Genomic DNA, 13,946 nt, shown 5'->3' with positions numbered 1-13,946 from the left:
AGACTCTTGCTGAGACAGAACCAGAACTTAATCCTCCTGCCTCAGTCTCTGGAGTTGCTGGGATTACAGGCTTGTGTGCCTGGCCATACTATGTAATTTTAATGAGCATGTAAATGTAAAGTTGCCAATGACTACCTCCACATAAATGACACATTGCAGTTGGAGCTTCTCTCAGGTAATGCTAATAACTTATAAGGATCAGGGCCAGTATTAAAAGGAAGAGGAAAGAGTGTGCTATGTTTCAATTTCATAAAATATAATTTTAATGATTATAGTAAATCAAACACTAATGTGAATATGTACTCAATTTTATTTCTACTTAAAATTCATTGTGAAGATCAAGTATGGTTTAATTTAGGAAAACATTTAGCAATGTTAATATTTGATAGAGAAATGCAAATCTTCCACAAGCCAAAAGATATCATAAACTAAATGAAAATCTATTTTATTATATAGAATAACAAAATTTATTTAGGCATGTGTACAAGTGTTACAGTTCAATAATAAACTTCATTTTAAAAGCACAGAACAAATTCATCAGTAATCTGATTATTGAACTTTTCTAAATTCATTTTTTTGAAATTGAGATAATATTCACATAATATACTATTAACTATCGTAAAGACAATCATTTAGCAGCAATTATCATATCCATAGTTTGTTCAATCAACACTTCTCTACAGTTTTACAATATTATCGTCACTGCTAGATATCCACTAATTTTTCTCCAAATTTTCCTCCTTTCTGTGCCCTGGGTACTACAAAATTTGTTTCGTTGGTGTGGATTTGTATTTTTTAGGTAGTTCATAAAAATGAAGTCATACTAAATTTGAGCTTATTTTGCATGGCATCTTTTACTTTGGATATTTTAGTTTAAATAGTCATACATACTTATTTGTAATACTACTTATAACTGTTCACTACTTTTCTAAAATTTTTTATTGTAGTGAAAAAAATTATCATGCAATATACACTCTTAAACTTTTAAGTGTACAATAGAATATTAATTGTATTCACAATACTGTATAGTAGGTCTCCACAACTTATTAATCTTCCACAACTAAAACTTTGTACCTAGCCAGACATGGCAGTGCACACCTGCAATCCCAGTGACTTGGGAGCCTGAGGCAGGAGGATCTGGAGTTCAAAGTCAGTCTCAGCAAAAGCAAGACACTAAGGAACTCAGTGAGAACCTGTTTCTAAATAAAATACAAAATAGGACTGGAGATGTGGCTCAGTGGTCTAGGGTCCCTGAGTTTCAATCACTGGTCCGCTCCCCCGGAACAAACAAAAATCTTTGTACCTTTTGATATGTACCTCCTTTCCCTAGCCCCTAGACACCACCATTTTAGTTACTGATTTTATGAGAATGACTGTTTCAGATACTTATAAAAGTGGAATGGTGTAATTTGGTCTTTTTGTGACCAGCTTATTTCATTAAGATGATGTCTTCATGGTTTATCCACATTGTGAAATACAGCAAGATACCTTTATCTTTTAAAGCTAAGTAATATTTCATTTCTGAACATGTCACATTTTCTGCATCTAATCATCCATCTATGGAATTTAGGTTTTATCTACATCTTGGACATTATGAATAGTGAGGAAGTGTACATGATAGCGTATGATTTCTTTTTGAGATTCTGAGTTAATATATATATATACACATATATACATATATATGTATATGTGTATACACACACACACAAATACACACACACACACACACACACACATTTACAAAAAATACCAAGAAGAAGAGAGACCACTCTTGTTCTACCAAAAAGGAGTAAATAATATAGATAATGACATGAAAATGAATACTGTTTATGCAAAGTTAAAAATACATTTACAGTTTAATTATCCTATGGGGAATAAAACATGCATATTGGAGCAGAATTTTAGAATAGATATTTTATTTATTCCTTTACTCCATTATGTATTGCATCAGTTAGTCAACAAAAATATTTTGAATATTTCCTTACTGGGTAATTTTTTAGAGACTGATAATAGGTAAACTGACATGACTTTTTCACTTATTTTGTTCATAGTATAAAAAATTTCACACAATAAGAAACATAAAAATGTTGTAAGGATTTAAATTACAACAGTTAGCATGCTTTGAGGGAACATTGCTAACTTGAAAGAAAAAAATATTTTTCCATCCTAATTATTTAATTAAAAACTAGAAATGAGACCAGGTATATGAGGGATATCTTAAAAATTTCAATACAATTGGTATTGGATCTATTTAAAATAATTAACATTTTGAATTTATTTTGCATATCATCTCGTTTTCAAGGTTACCTTCTTGGGGGAGTTATTCTTGAAATAAAAATGGCAGCTTATATTCAGTTCTACTTCCTATATTCACATATGATCATTAGTGCCACAGTCCTGTGCTTCCTAACTGTTGAATTTTATTAATCCCAGGACCAGCAGCAGCACTTCCCAGCTGACACAGGGTGCAAGGGTACAGTTCAAGAGAAGGAGAAAGAAATTGATGTCATTACTGTGCCTTTTGTTACCCATTGATTGCTTAAGGGACACCATGATCTTCATCTTTCATTCCTACCTGACTAATGAGCATTCTATTTGTTGCTTTCCCTCTGGAATCAAGCCTTTATTTGAGAGATATATTTCTCATGTTCAGGGATTTGAACCGAGTAGAAAACATAATTGAGGGGGAAGGTTTCGGGGACACCGGACCCTCATAAGTCTTCATCATGCTCCAAAGCAACCTTATTTAGGGGCTTCAGCAGCTCTCTCTGCACAGGTAGGTTACATCTAATATTTTACTTATCACTTCGTCTAAATATAAGGTCCAACTACTTTGAAATGTTGACATTCAAATTAGACTCTAGACTGAAACGGTGTATTTTCTTTCCAAGTGACTCAACTGTCTGCCTACAGATTGCTCAGTGGCAGATATGGTGATAGAACTTAAATAATTATGTCTAACTTCTCTATTGATAGAATAGAGTGTTTGAGTATACAGAGGAACAAATAAACTTTCTTCTTTTGAATCTGTGCTTTGCTCATGATAGAAAATTAAGATGGAAATATTCCCTGGTGCCAATAATCAACCTCTGTGTTCACAGTGGGCACTGGGAGACATGAGATCATTCAGTATTCATCCCAAATACAATACATGTCTAAATAAGTTTATAACAAATTCCGTGGACTTGGGATATAGCTCAGAGGTAGAGTACTCATGTAGCATGAATGAAGTCCTGAGTTTGATTCTCAGTGAAAAAAAGAATCATTCTGTGGTAGAAAGCAATGGACTATAATTTTTAAAATTATCTGAGAAGTTAATTAATAATTAATTCATATTATAATTTCTAGTTTATATTTTGTCACATTTGGAAATAAAATAGGACATTAAGATGACTAACATTATTTATATATTTTGAAACTTTTTTTTACTATGACTTTATTGTAGTACTAGACCTATGAAATATTTGTACTAATGAATAATTTGAAAAGAATATATAAAATTAAACTAACTCAAGCACAAATGCTAAGTCAAATAAAACTGGAGAGGTGGGGGAAAAAGGAGAAAACCGGTGCTGTCCTATAGGAACTATTTCAGCAGGTGTACTCACCGCTACTGTAAAGCAACCGTGTATTTGCCATCAGACATATTTCAGTAGAGGAAGGAATTAGCAATAGGAAGGACATTAGAGTTAGTAAAGTATCACTTGTAAATATCTTTTTGCTAAAATTCATATGAGATATGGTCTTTGGGGAATGGAATTATTGAACCACCTCTGTGAGCAGTACAGTACTGTTGTACTTGTTCAGTATGTGGAGGAGGTGGGAGGGAGGCAGTTGCAAAAGGTAATTTGTTAGTGTGTCCGTACTTGGACGTTTTCAGACATCAGGTTTCTATATGCTTTATGCATTTTGATTTGCTGTGTACTTAGTGTATATAACAGAAAAGTGAGTAACAATTTTTAAATATTTAGTCTTTAGATGTTAAAGGGATTGTCAATGTATGACCAAATAGTAAAATCAGCGTGTTTTGCAAATTTTGTGTTGAACTTCATAGGAAAGTTTGTGCTCTGTAAGTGACTTCTGGATGTGAATTTATTCAAACATTTCTGAGCATTACATATGCCTGAAGTTGTCCACAGGGCTGAAAATAGAGAGAAAGAAGTGAGGAGGAGGGAAAGGTTCAAGAACCTCAGGAGACAACTCAGATTATGGGCTTTGTTACGTGTGCAATTTCAGTTAACAGTGCTCTGTTCAGAGGGGAGCAGTTCTCATGTGGAACACCTTCTCCTCCAACATATTGAAAAGGGCTTGATACTTTAAAAGTAGAAGTAATAGAATAAAACTTTTTGTCAAAAAAACAAGTATTGAGGTTCAGGCCTGTTTGCAGGCAGCTGAAAAAAAGTGATGTTGCAATATATAAGGAGAAAGGAAAATATTGAAACTCTCCAGGTTGACTGATGATAAAAATACCCTGAAAAGGACACCTGTAGAAGCCAAGGAAAAGTAACTGGAAGTAACGCCCGTTCATTGATTTCTTAAAGATCACTCTGGGAAAACACATAGATGTGGGCATACATATACACACACACATGTATATTCATCAAGTTTGGTGCCTATATGACTTATATTTGCATTATAATAATCCCAGCGACTCAGGAGACTGAGGCAGGAGAATTGCAATTTCAAATCCAGCCTGATCAACTCAGCGAAGCCCTATGCATCTTAGAGAGATGCTGCCTGCAAGTTAAAAAAAAAATTATATATACATATATATGTATATATTTATATATATTTATATATGTATTTTAGTGCTTAAGCACCCCTGGGCTCAATCCCTGGTGTGTGTATATATATATATATATATATATATACACACACACATATATACATACAATGAATAAATAAATTTATTATCCAAATATATCTAAGAAACTCAATTATCTCTGGTGGGTTTCTGTTTCCATGATTTGTGAAAAGAAGGGGAGAAAAGCAATTAAGTATTGAAACATTTTAAAGGTTTGTCAATCAAAATAAACTGATTTTAAATGATGCACTTAAAAACCTAGCACGTAACAAAGAAAGTGACTTTGATATCTTTCCATTTTCCTCATTAAAAGACAAACACAACAAAAATGGTTTCTGGGAATCTCACCCACGTGACTGAGTTTGTTCTCATGGGAGTCTCGGAGCGCCCAGAGCTGCAGATCCCCCTATTCCTGCTCTTCCTGCTCATCTATGGGCTGACTGTGACAGGGAACCTGGGCATCATCACCCTCACCAGTGTCGACTCTAGGCTTCAGACCCCCATGTACTTTTTCCTCCGACACCTGGCTGTCATCAATCTTGGCAACTCTACTGTCATTGCCCCTAAAATGCTGGTCAACTTCTTAGTAAGTAAGAAAACCACCTCCTACTATGAATGTGCCACCCAATTGGGAGGATTCCTGGTTTTCATAGTAGCTGAGATCTTCATGCTGGCGGTGATGGCCTATGACCGCTATGTGGCCATTTGCAACCCCCTGCTCTATATGGTGGTGGTATCTCACAGGATCTGCCTTCTGCTGGTGTCCCTCACCTACCTCTATGGCTTTTGTACAGCTATTGTGGTTACGCCTTGTGTGTTCTCTGTGTCTTACTGCTCGTCCAACAAAATCAACCATTTTTACTGTGACAACGTCCCTTTGTTAGCCCTGTCCTGCTCCGATACCTACATACCAGAAACAGTGGTGTTTATCTTCTCAGGGACAAATTTGTTTTTCTCCATGATTATCGTTCTCATATCCTACTTCAACATTGTCCTTGCCATTTTGAGAATACGTTCCTCCGAGGGACGACAAAAAGCCTTTTCCACCTGTGCTTCCCACATGGTGGCTGTCACTGTGTTCTATGGGACACTCCTTTTTATGTATTTGCAACCAAGGACCAACCACTCATTAAGCACGGACAAAATGGCTTCAGTGTTCTACACCCTAGTGATACCCATGCTAAACCCTGTAATTTATAGTCTAAGGAATAAAGATGTAAAAGACATTTTGAAGGGATTCCTGCATAGTCCATGCAAATAGTTCAAACCAATGTAAATTTAAAACTACAACTATCTTATTGGTTTTTTGTTTCCTCCTGAAATCTCTTCTCTTTTCCAAAATGGCAGTAAGTGATTAGAAACTACATTTATTTCAGTAGGACAAATTTAAATTGTCCTCATTCCAACTTTAATTACCGAAACCAGAGAAAATCCTATGCATGTAATAGATAATAATTATAGGAGAATCACAGTCTCTGGAACAAAAGTCCACAGTGCTTCTCCTTTGCTAGCAAAGCAATAAAACTTCTTTTTCCTTTTCTTCAAAAAAAAAAAAAAAAAAAAAAAAAACAAACAAAAAAACTAGACAATAATTATAAAAGAAGGACATAGTAAATTAAAATGGGAGATAACAAAGAGTTCTTAAGATTTCTAAGTAAGTAAGAGATGGCTTATAACAGGGGACTAGAAGGTCTGTGACAATAATTTCTTGGGAAAGGGTCCAATCTGAGATTACCCTCTTTGCCACTGACATCTTTGTTGAATTACTAAAGATGATATATTTTATTTTTGCAGCAGTTTCTTCATCGAATTCTCAACTTTTGAGGTATCATTTTATCTTGTTTTTAGTAATAAATGTGTATCAAAGAAAAGGTAAATTTTTAGCAAAAGATATATACTAAACAAATATATATTTAGTACACATGGGAAAGAACACATAGAAAAATAAACCAAAACAAGTCAACAAAAGCATTTTCTTCTTTCATCTCTCTCATTGGGTGCTTGTACAAAAAGCAAAATTCTGTCATTCACCCAAAAAAATGTTTGACCAATTTTTCTACCTCATGCTAACGTTATTGTTTAAAGTTGATTTTCTCTTTGTTGAAGCCATAAAACTCAATATCACTTTTTATAGTACTTTCATTTAATGTAATTTGGAGTGAAATAAAATTATACCCTCCTTCATAGAAGACATTGTCCTATTGTTCTGCAAGTGTCACATATTCTTAAGAGTTCCCCTGAACAACAACAAAAGAGGATAATATGGCCATGGGCCAAATCTCTGTATGAGCAAAATGTTACCAATACACAATGGAGTAAAGGAGAAAGAACCAGAAACCTGATGTAAATGTAGTATCTGGAAAGAAACTGCATTTATGAGAATTTGGGGGTAATTAGAAATAAACAAAATCTAGGAGCTCTGAGACTCAGATCAATGAGTCATCATCTAAATCTAATCCTAAAGGAGAAGAAATGAAAGAAAAAAATATACACAACTAATGACTATTTCTGGTCTCAAGGAACAACAATAGAAATAGCTTAATGGTTTTAGCTGTGGACATTTTTATTTATTTATTTTGCATATGTGTTTCTAGTTTACAGAAGTCTCTTCCTGCAGAAATTTCAAGGGGATTGTTTCCATGGTTTTTCGGCTTCTTGAGGTTTCCCTTTGACATGTGCTCTACTTCCAACCAGCTATTTTATTGCCGTTTCTGTGATCACAGGTCCTCTGACCCTCATGGTCTTTTTATGATCAGGTATATGATCCATGAGAACCCTCCCAATCTCAAGATCCTTAGTGTAATCACAACATCAAATTTCTTTTTCCATTCAAGGTTACATGTTCAAAGGTTCGGGACATCAGAGCATGGACTTTTTGAATGGGAGTATTATTCTCCCCAGAACATCTCTTTTGGCATGTTTTATGAAACTAGACATCCTAAAATTTGGTAGCTATCTTATCAACTAGTGTTCAATATTTTAGCTCACGAATGTTTACATACAGCTACACTTTCTGTATTGTTTAGCTTTAAAACTTTTGCCAAAAAAACACCATACACAGAACCTTGCTTAAATAAAGAATAAACAAAAAATCATTTAATTCAAAGGTCCTGCATGCATGCACAAGCATAGGTACACACTCACATTTTTGTCAAACTTTTCATTCAGATATGATGAATTCAACTCCATCGACCCAAGCAGGTACACTTGCCAATCACAAATAATTAATGAAGCAAGATAAGAAAGTAGTTGGTCAGCTCTGATTTCCCTATTGGTCAAGGGGAGATTATACCCTGAATTTCCCTGATCTTTGAGGTTGTACCTCATGCCCAGAAGGTTCTATGGCATGTCCTGTGGGGCTCTAGTGTTTAGGGGGACTAGAGGAGATAGGAGATATAACATACTTTCGTGAAGTGAGGTACTTTCTGAGCATACTTGTGATAGTTCAGGAAGACTTGAAAAGTAATTCATAGAGGTTCTTCACAGTATATCTGTAGCAGAGTAGTAGCTCTGACTTAATACCATTATATGAGGATGCTCTGTACATAAAACATCACAAGCATAAAAATCTCAGGTGGAGCAAACATCAAAGCCTCTCAGGAACTTAAGTATAACACAAGCCATCAAATGTCTCCAAATTCAGAAGACCAGTAAATTCCATTTTACAAATTTAAACCTAAACATTGGCTAGAGGGACACAATATTTTTTTAAGGAATTTATTTTGTTTTGAAGGTCTATGAACATATATCTCAATACTTTAATGCTTAAATACCAAGACTGTCTAGGTTTAATAGCTTCTCCACTATACTAATAATCCTGCAAATATGATTTTAATTGACATACATCAGAATTTTCACAATTCAAAAAAGTTGAGGAATATTAACATTTCCAATAAGACTTTCTTGCCTTTTACGTTTGATTCCTCTTTCCCTGGAAATCCTCAGGCTTTCCCTCAGGTTGTCTACATTTGGTAAGCCACACCATTATCAGAAAAATGCATAGGGGAGATACTTCAGGACACTGTAATGGGTAAAGGTGTTTTGGACATGACTTCAAAGGAACAGACAATAAAACTACACCTGACAAATGAGACTACGTCGAACTGAAAAGCTCTGTGGAGCAAAGGAAACAATACATAGAGAAAGAAAACAACCTATAGAATGGGAAAAATATTTGCAAGATATTCTTCTGCAAGGCTTAATACCCTGAATATATAGGAACTCAACCAATTAAGAGCAGAAACATGAATAACCCAATGAAAAAGTTGGCTAAAGATCTGCACAGACATTTCTCAGAAGAAATACAAGTGACCAATAGATACATGAAAAGATGCTCAATGCCATTAATTATTAGGAAAATCCAAATCCAAATCACAACGAGATACCACCACATCTTAGTGGGAATGGTTATTATCAAAAGGACAAACATATTTATCAACTGCTGGTGAACCTGTTGAGAAAGACTGTTGCCATACAGTGTTGATGGTAATGCAAATTAGTTCAGTCTTTGTGGAAAACAGTGTTGAAACTGCTCATGAAATTAAAAACAAACTATCATGCAATCCAAAAATCCTACGACCCATTGCATATAGAGGGGAAAGTAAACCAAACTGTTGAAAAGACACCTGTACTCCTTTGTTTATTGAAGTCTAAGTCATAATTACCTAGATATGGAATCTACTGAAATGTTCATCAATAATTGAATGGATAGAGAAAATGTAGTTACATGAGGAAATACTATTTAGCCATAACAAAGCTTGAAATCCTATCATTTGTGGCAATGTGATCAGTCCTGGGACATTATATTAGGTGAAAGAAGTCAGGCACCAATAATAAACAGTGTATGCTAACACTCATAAGAGGAGTCTAAAAATATGATTTCACAGGGGTTTTGTGTCGGAGTACTGACTGAATTATGACCCTTGAGCTGTCCGGCTACAGAAGAGATGCCTCTTCTGCAAACTTTCAGTACCAAGCTGCTGATAAGAATGACCAGTTGCTATGGTGGAGCCCTGTTCAAAAGTAGGTTCCATGCCTGCCATGGAATTATCAGTTCTGGAACTCAAGTTCAGACGCCAGATGCTGAGGGTGTAGAGAATTATGGGTGCAAGCAGATAATTATATTTGGGCTGCACAGAAATTTGTCCTTCACTGTGAGTGCTTTGAAGAAATTTCCTCACAATTCCTTTTAATAATGAAACCTGTATAATAAAGTGCTGAGCTGCTCTTGGTCACTATCTCCTACCAGGGTTTAGTGATCCACCAAGACAGCTTTTTTACTCTTGGTGTGTCTGTTTGTCTTTACTTCATCCCTTTACTACCTCTCCTCTGGTTAACTGGATTAAGGGCCTTGCAGGTCATGGCAGTTGGCTCCTGAACAGAGACTGGACCCGGGGAAACTTCTTCAAATTGTCAGATAATTGGAATGCTCCTGAAGATGAGTGTCGGATAAAAGAAGATGAGGGGTGACTTTATAGCTTGGTGTAAAACATGGGACAGCTAGGATCTGAAGAAAGAGACCTGCACGTTGCTTTGCTGAGATTATACTTCAAAGAGGACACAGTTGTCATGATTTTTAGAATTTGTCACCAAAACTTGCCTCTGGTACCCAAGTCTCTGGGAGAACTTGGTAAACAACACCATGCTAAGTATGCATCTGAGGGTCCTGACAAAATCCCTGTGAGGACTTTCGCTTTGTTGTCATTAGTATGTGATTGTCTGCACTCATCTCGTGAAGGTGTCAAATGGTGGACTTCTGACAAGATTTCTGACCTTAAAAACACCGTTAAAGTTGTAAACAGTTAACAACAAGTTCTCCACCAACAACACTCTTCCTCCCTCACCAGAGGCCTCCTGACAGTAAACAGGAATTGGAGGTGGAGAGGTCTAATGGGGGCAAAATTAGAATTATGAGTACCCGGGTCAGTAATGTTATCACTGCTGAAACAGGGTCTCCAGAAGAAACATGCACTATCACAACACATCTTAAGAAAATAATTTTACAGAAGAAAAAATTGTTATAAAACAACAGACCTCTTTGCTTTTTAGTTTCAGTTTGATCTCTGGCTCTTCTACATTTGCATTTAAAATGTAAATTATGAAGGCCTACGAAACCTACAAGATTTACAAAGTCTTCAGAGAATTGGTCAAGTCAAAAGGAAAAAAGTGTCACATTTAAATCCAAGTCACTTCTGGCCTGGCTGGCTATCTTTTCCACTCCATTTTATTAACAGGCTCCTCTCTAATGCTACAGCACTGGAAGGAAAAGTGCATAAATCCCAAATGTACAAGATACGATGGTGTTGGGGACAAATCTGTTAGTCCTCAGCACAGGTGGCCACCTGAAACAGTTGCTTTCAATGTTCTTCCTGGATGTTAGGTTTTACACCTGGCATTTCCAACTGTAGGACTGCTTTATATTTAAATCATAATGTAAAAATCTGACAGATTTTTCTATTTTAATTTCTAACAGATAAATCTAATAGAGGCTTTAATAAACATCTGTAACATTGCTTCCTAACTGAGGAGCACCACTTACAAAAAGTCACCAAATTTTGTTTCTTGTCTGTTTTGTGTATGTGTGTACACCTATTTATTTTTTATCATTTTTTTTTTACAGATTGCATTTTGAGTCATTTTACACGAATGAGGTACGACTTTTTGTTTCTATGGTTCTACACGACATAGATTCACACCATTTGTGTAATCATACATGTACATAGGGTAATGTCTGTCTCTTTCCACCACCTTTCATGTCCCTCTATGTAATCCAAAGTTCCTGTATTCTTACCGCCCATGCAATCCCACTTATGTATCATCATCCACTTATCAGGGAAAGCATTCAGCCTCTGGTTTTTGGGGATTGACTTCTTTCCCTTAGCATGATATTCTACAATTCCATCCACTTACCTGCAAAAACCATAATTTTATTCTTCTTTATGGCTGAATAATATTTAATTGTTATATATACCACAGTTTCTTTATCCATTCATCTGTTGAAGGGCATCTAGGTTCCACAATCTGGCTATTGTGAATAGAGCTGCTATACACATTGATGTGACTATATCCCTGTAGTAGGCTGATTTTAAGTCCTTTGTGTACAGGCCATGGAGTGGGAGAGCTGAGTCAAATGGTGGTTCCATTACAAATTTTCTAAGGAATCTCCATACTGTTTTCTAGATTGGTTGCACCAATTTAATCCCACCAGCAATGTATGAGTGTACCTTTTTCCCAACATCCTCACCAACACTTATTGTTCCTGGTATTCTTGATAATAGTCATTCTAATTGGGATGAGGTGAAATCTTAGGATAGTTTTGATTTGAATTTCTCTTATTACAATAGAGATATTGAACATTTTTTTCATATATCTGTTGATTGCTTGTAAATCTTCTGTGAAATGTCTGCTCATTTCCTTAGCCCATTTATTGCCTGGGTTTTCTGTAATCTTGCTGTAAAGCTTTTTGAGTTCTTCATAAATTCTGGAGATTAGTGCTCTATCTGAAGTGGATGTGTTAAAGATTTTCCCCCGCTTTGTAGGCTCTCTCTTCACATTATTAATTGTTTTGTTCCTTTGCTGAGAAAAAGCTTTTTAGTTTTCATCTATACCATTTATTGATTCCTGCATTGATTTCTTGTTCTTTGGGAATCTTCTTAAGGAAGTCTGGTCCTACATGCAAAAATTCTTAACAGAATTCTGGCAAGTTGTATACAAAAACATATTAAAAAGATAGTGCACCATGATCAAGTGGGTTTCATCTGAGGGATGCATGGTTGGTTCAACATCTGGAAATCAATAAATCTAATACACCACATCAACACACTTAAAGTTAAGAATCATATGTCATTTCAATAGATGCAGAAAAAGCATTTGATAAAATACAGCACCTCTTCATACTGAAAACACTAGAAAAAATAGGGATAGTAGGAACATATCTCAATGTAATTCTAAATGGACAAAAACTGAAAACATTCCTTCTAAAAACTGGAACAAAATAGAGATGCCCTCTTTCATCACTTCTATTCTACATTGTCCTTGAAACTCTAGCCAGAGCAATTAGACAGATGAAAGAAATTGAAGGCTTACAAATAGGAAAAGAAGAACACAAACTGTCACTACTTGCTGAGAACATACTCTAAATTTAAAAGATCCAAAAAATTCCACCAGGAAACTTCTAGAACTAGTAAATGAATATAGCAAAGTAGCAGGATATAAAATAAATGCTCATAAATCTAATGCATTTGTATTCATATGTGATGAATCCTCTGAAAGAGAAATTAGAAAAACTACCCCATTCACAATAGCCCCAAGAAAATAAAATATTTGTGAATCAACAAATATTTGTGAATAAATCTAACAAAAGAGGTGAGAAAGCTCTACAATGGAACTACAGAACACTAAAGAAAGAAATTAAAGAAAACCTTAGAAGATCAAAAGTTCTCCCATGTTCTTGGGTTGGCAGAATTAATATTGTCAAAATGGCTGTACTACCAAAATTGCTATACAGATTCAATGCAATTTCAATTAAAATCCCAATGATGTAACCTCATAGAAACAGAGAAAGAAATCATGAAATTCACTTGGAAGAGTAAGGGACAAAGAGTAGCAAAAACAATCCTTAGCAGGAAGAGTGAAGCAGGAGGTATCACAACAATAGACCATCAACTATACTTCAGAGAAATAGTTAAAAAAAAGGCATGGTATTGGTATCAAAATAAACAGGTACACCTAGGGTACAGAATAGAAGACACAGAGACAAACCCACATAAATATAGTTATCTCATACTACACAATGGAACCAAAAATACACAATGGAGAAATGATAGCCTTTTCAACAAATGGTGCTGGGAAAACTGGAAATCCATATGCAGCAAAATAAATTAAACCCCCATCTCTCACCCTGTACAAAACTCAATTCTAAAAAGCATCAAGGACTTAAGAATTAGACCAAAGACCATGCACCTAATAGAAGAAAAGGTAGAACCAAATCTTTGCAATAATCATTTTAATAATAAAATCTATATAATAAACCCGTTGAGCTGCTCTTGGTCACTATCTGCTACCAGGGTTTCTTGATCCACCAGGCCCAAGCTTTTTCTCTGCTTATATGTCTGTTAGTCTTTTCTTTATCCCTTCCTCACCC

The 13,946-nt window shown here is 35.3% G+C and overlaps 1 protein-coding gene across 1 annotated transcript; it reads left to right on the top strand.

Moving 5' to 3' along the window:
• Positions 1 to 5,132: 5,132 nt before the first annotated feature.
• Positions 5,133 to 6,065, top strand: LOC306639046 (olfactory receptor 8J3-like; the record flags this gene model as incomplete). The annotated part of the gene is made up of 1 exon (XM_079102488.1): positions 5,133 to 6,065. The coding sequence occupies one exon, from the start codon at positions 5,133 to 5,135 to the stop codon at positions 6,063 to 6,065; it is 933 nt and encodes a 310-aa protein (XP_078958614.1).
• Positions 6,066 to 13,946: the final 7,881 nt, after the last annotated feature.

Source organism: Sciurus vulgaris (genome assembly GCF_902686455.1).
Source record: "Sciurus vulgaris genome assembly, chromosome: 11".
Taxonomy (NCBI): Eukaryota; Metazoa; Chordata; class Mammalia; order Rodentia; family Sciuridae; genus Sciurus; species Sciurus vulgaris.
The sequence above is the reverse complement of the archived record's forward strand: the minus strand, read 5'-3'. Positions and strand labels throughout refer to the sequence as shown.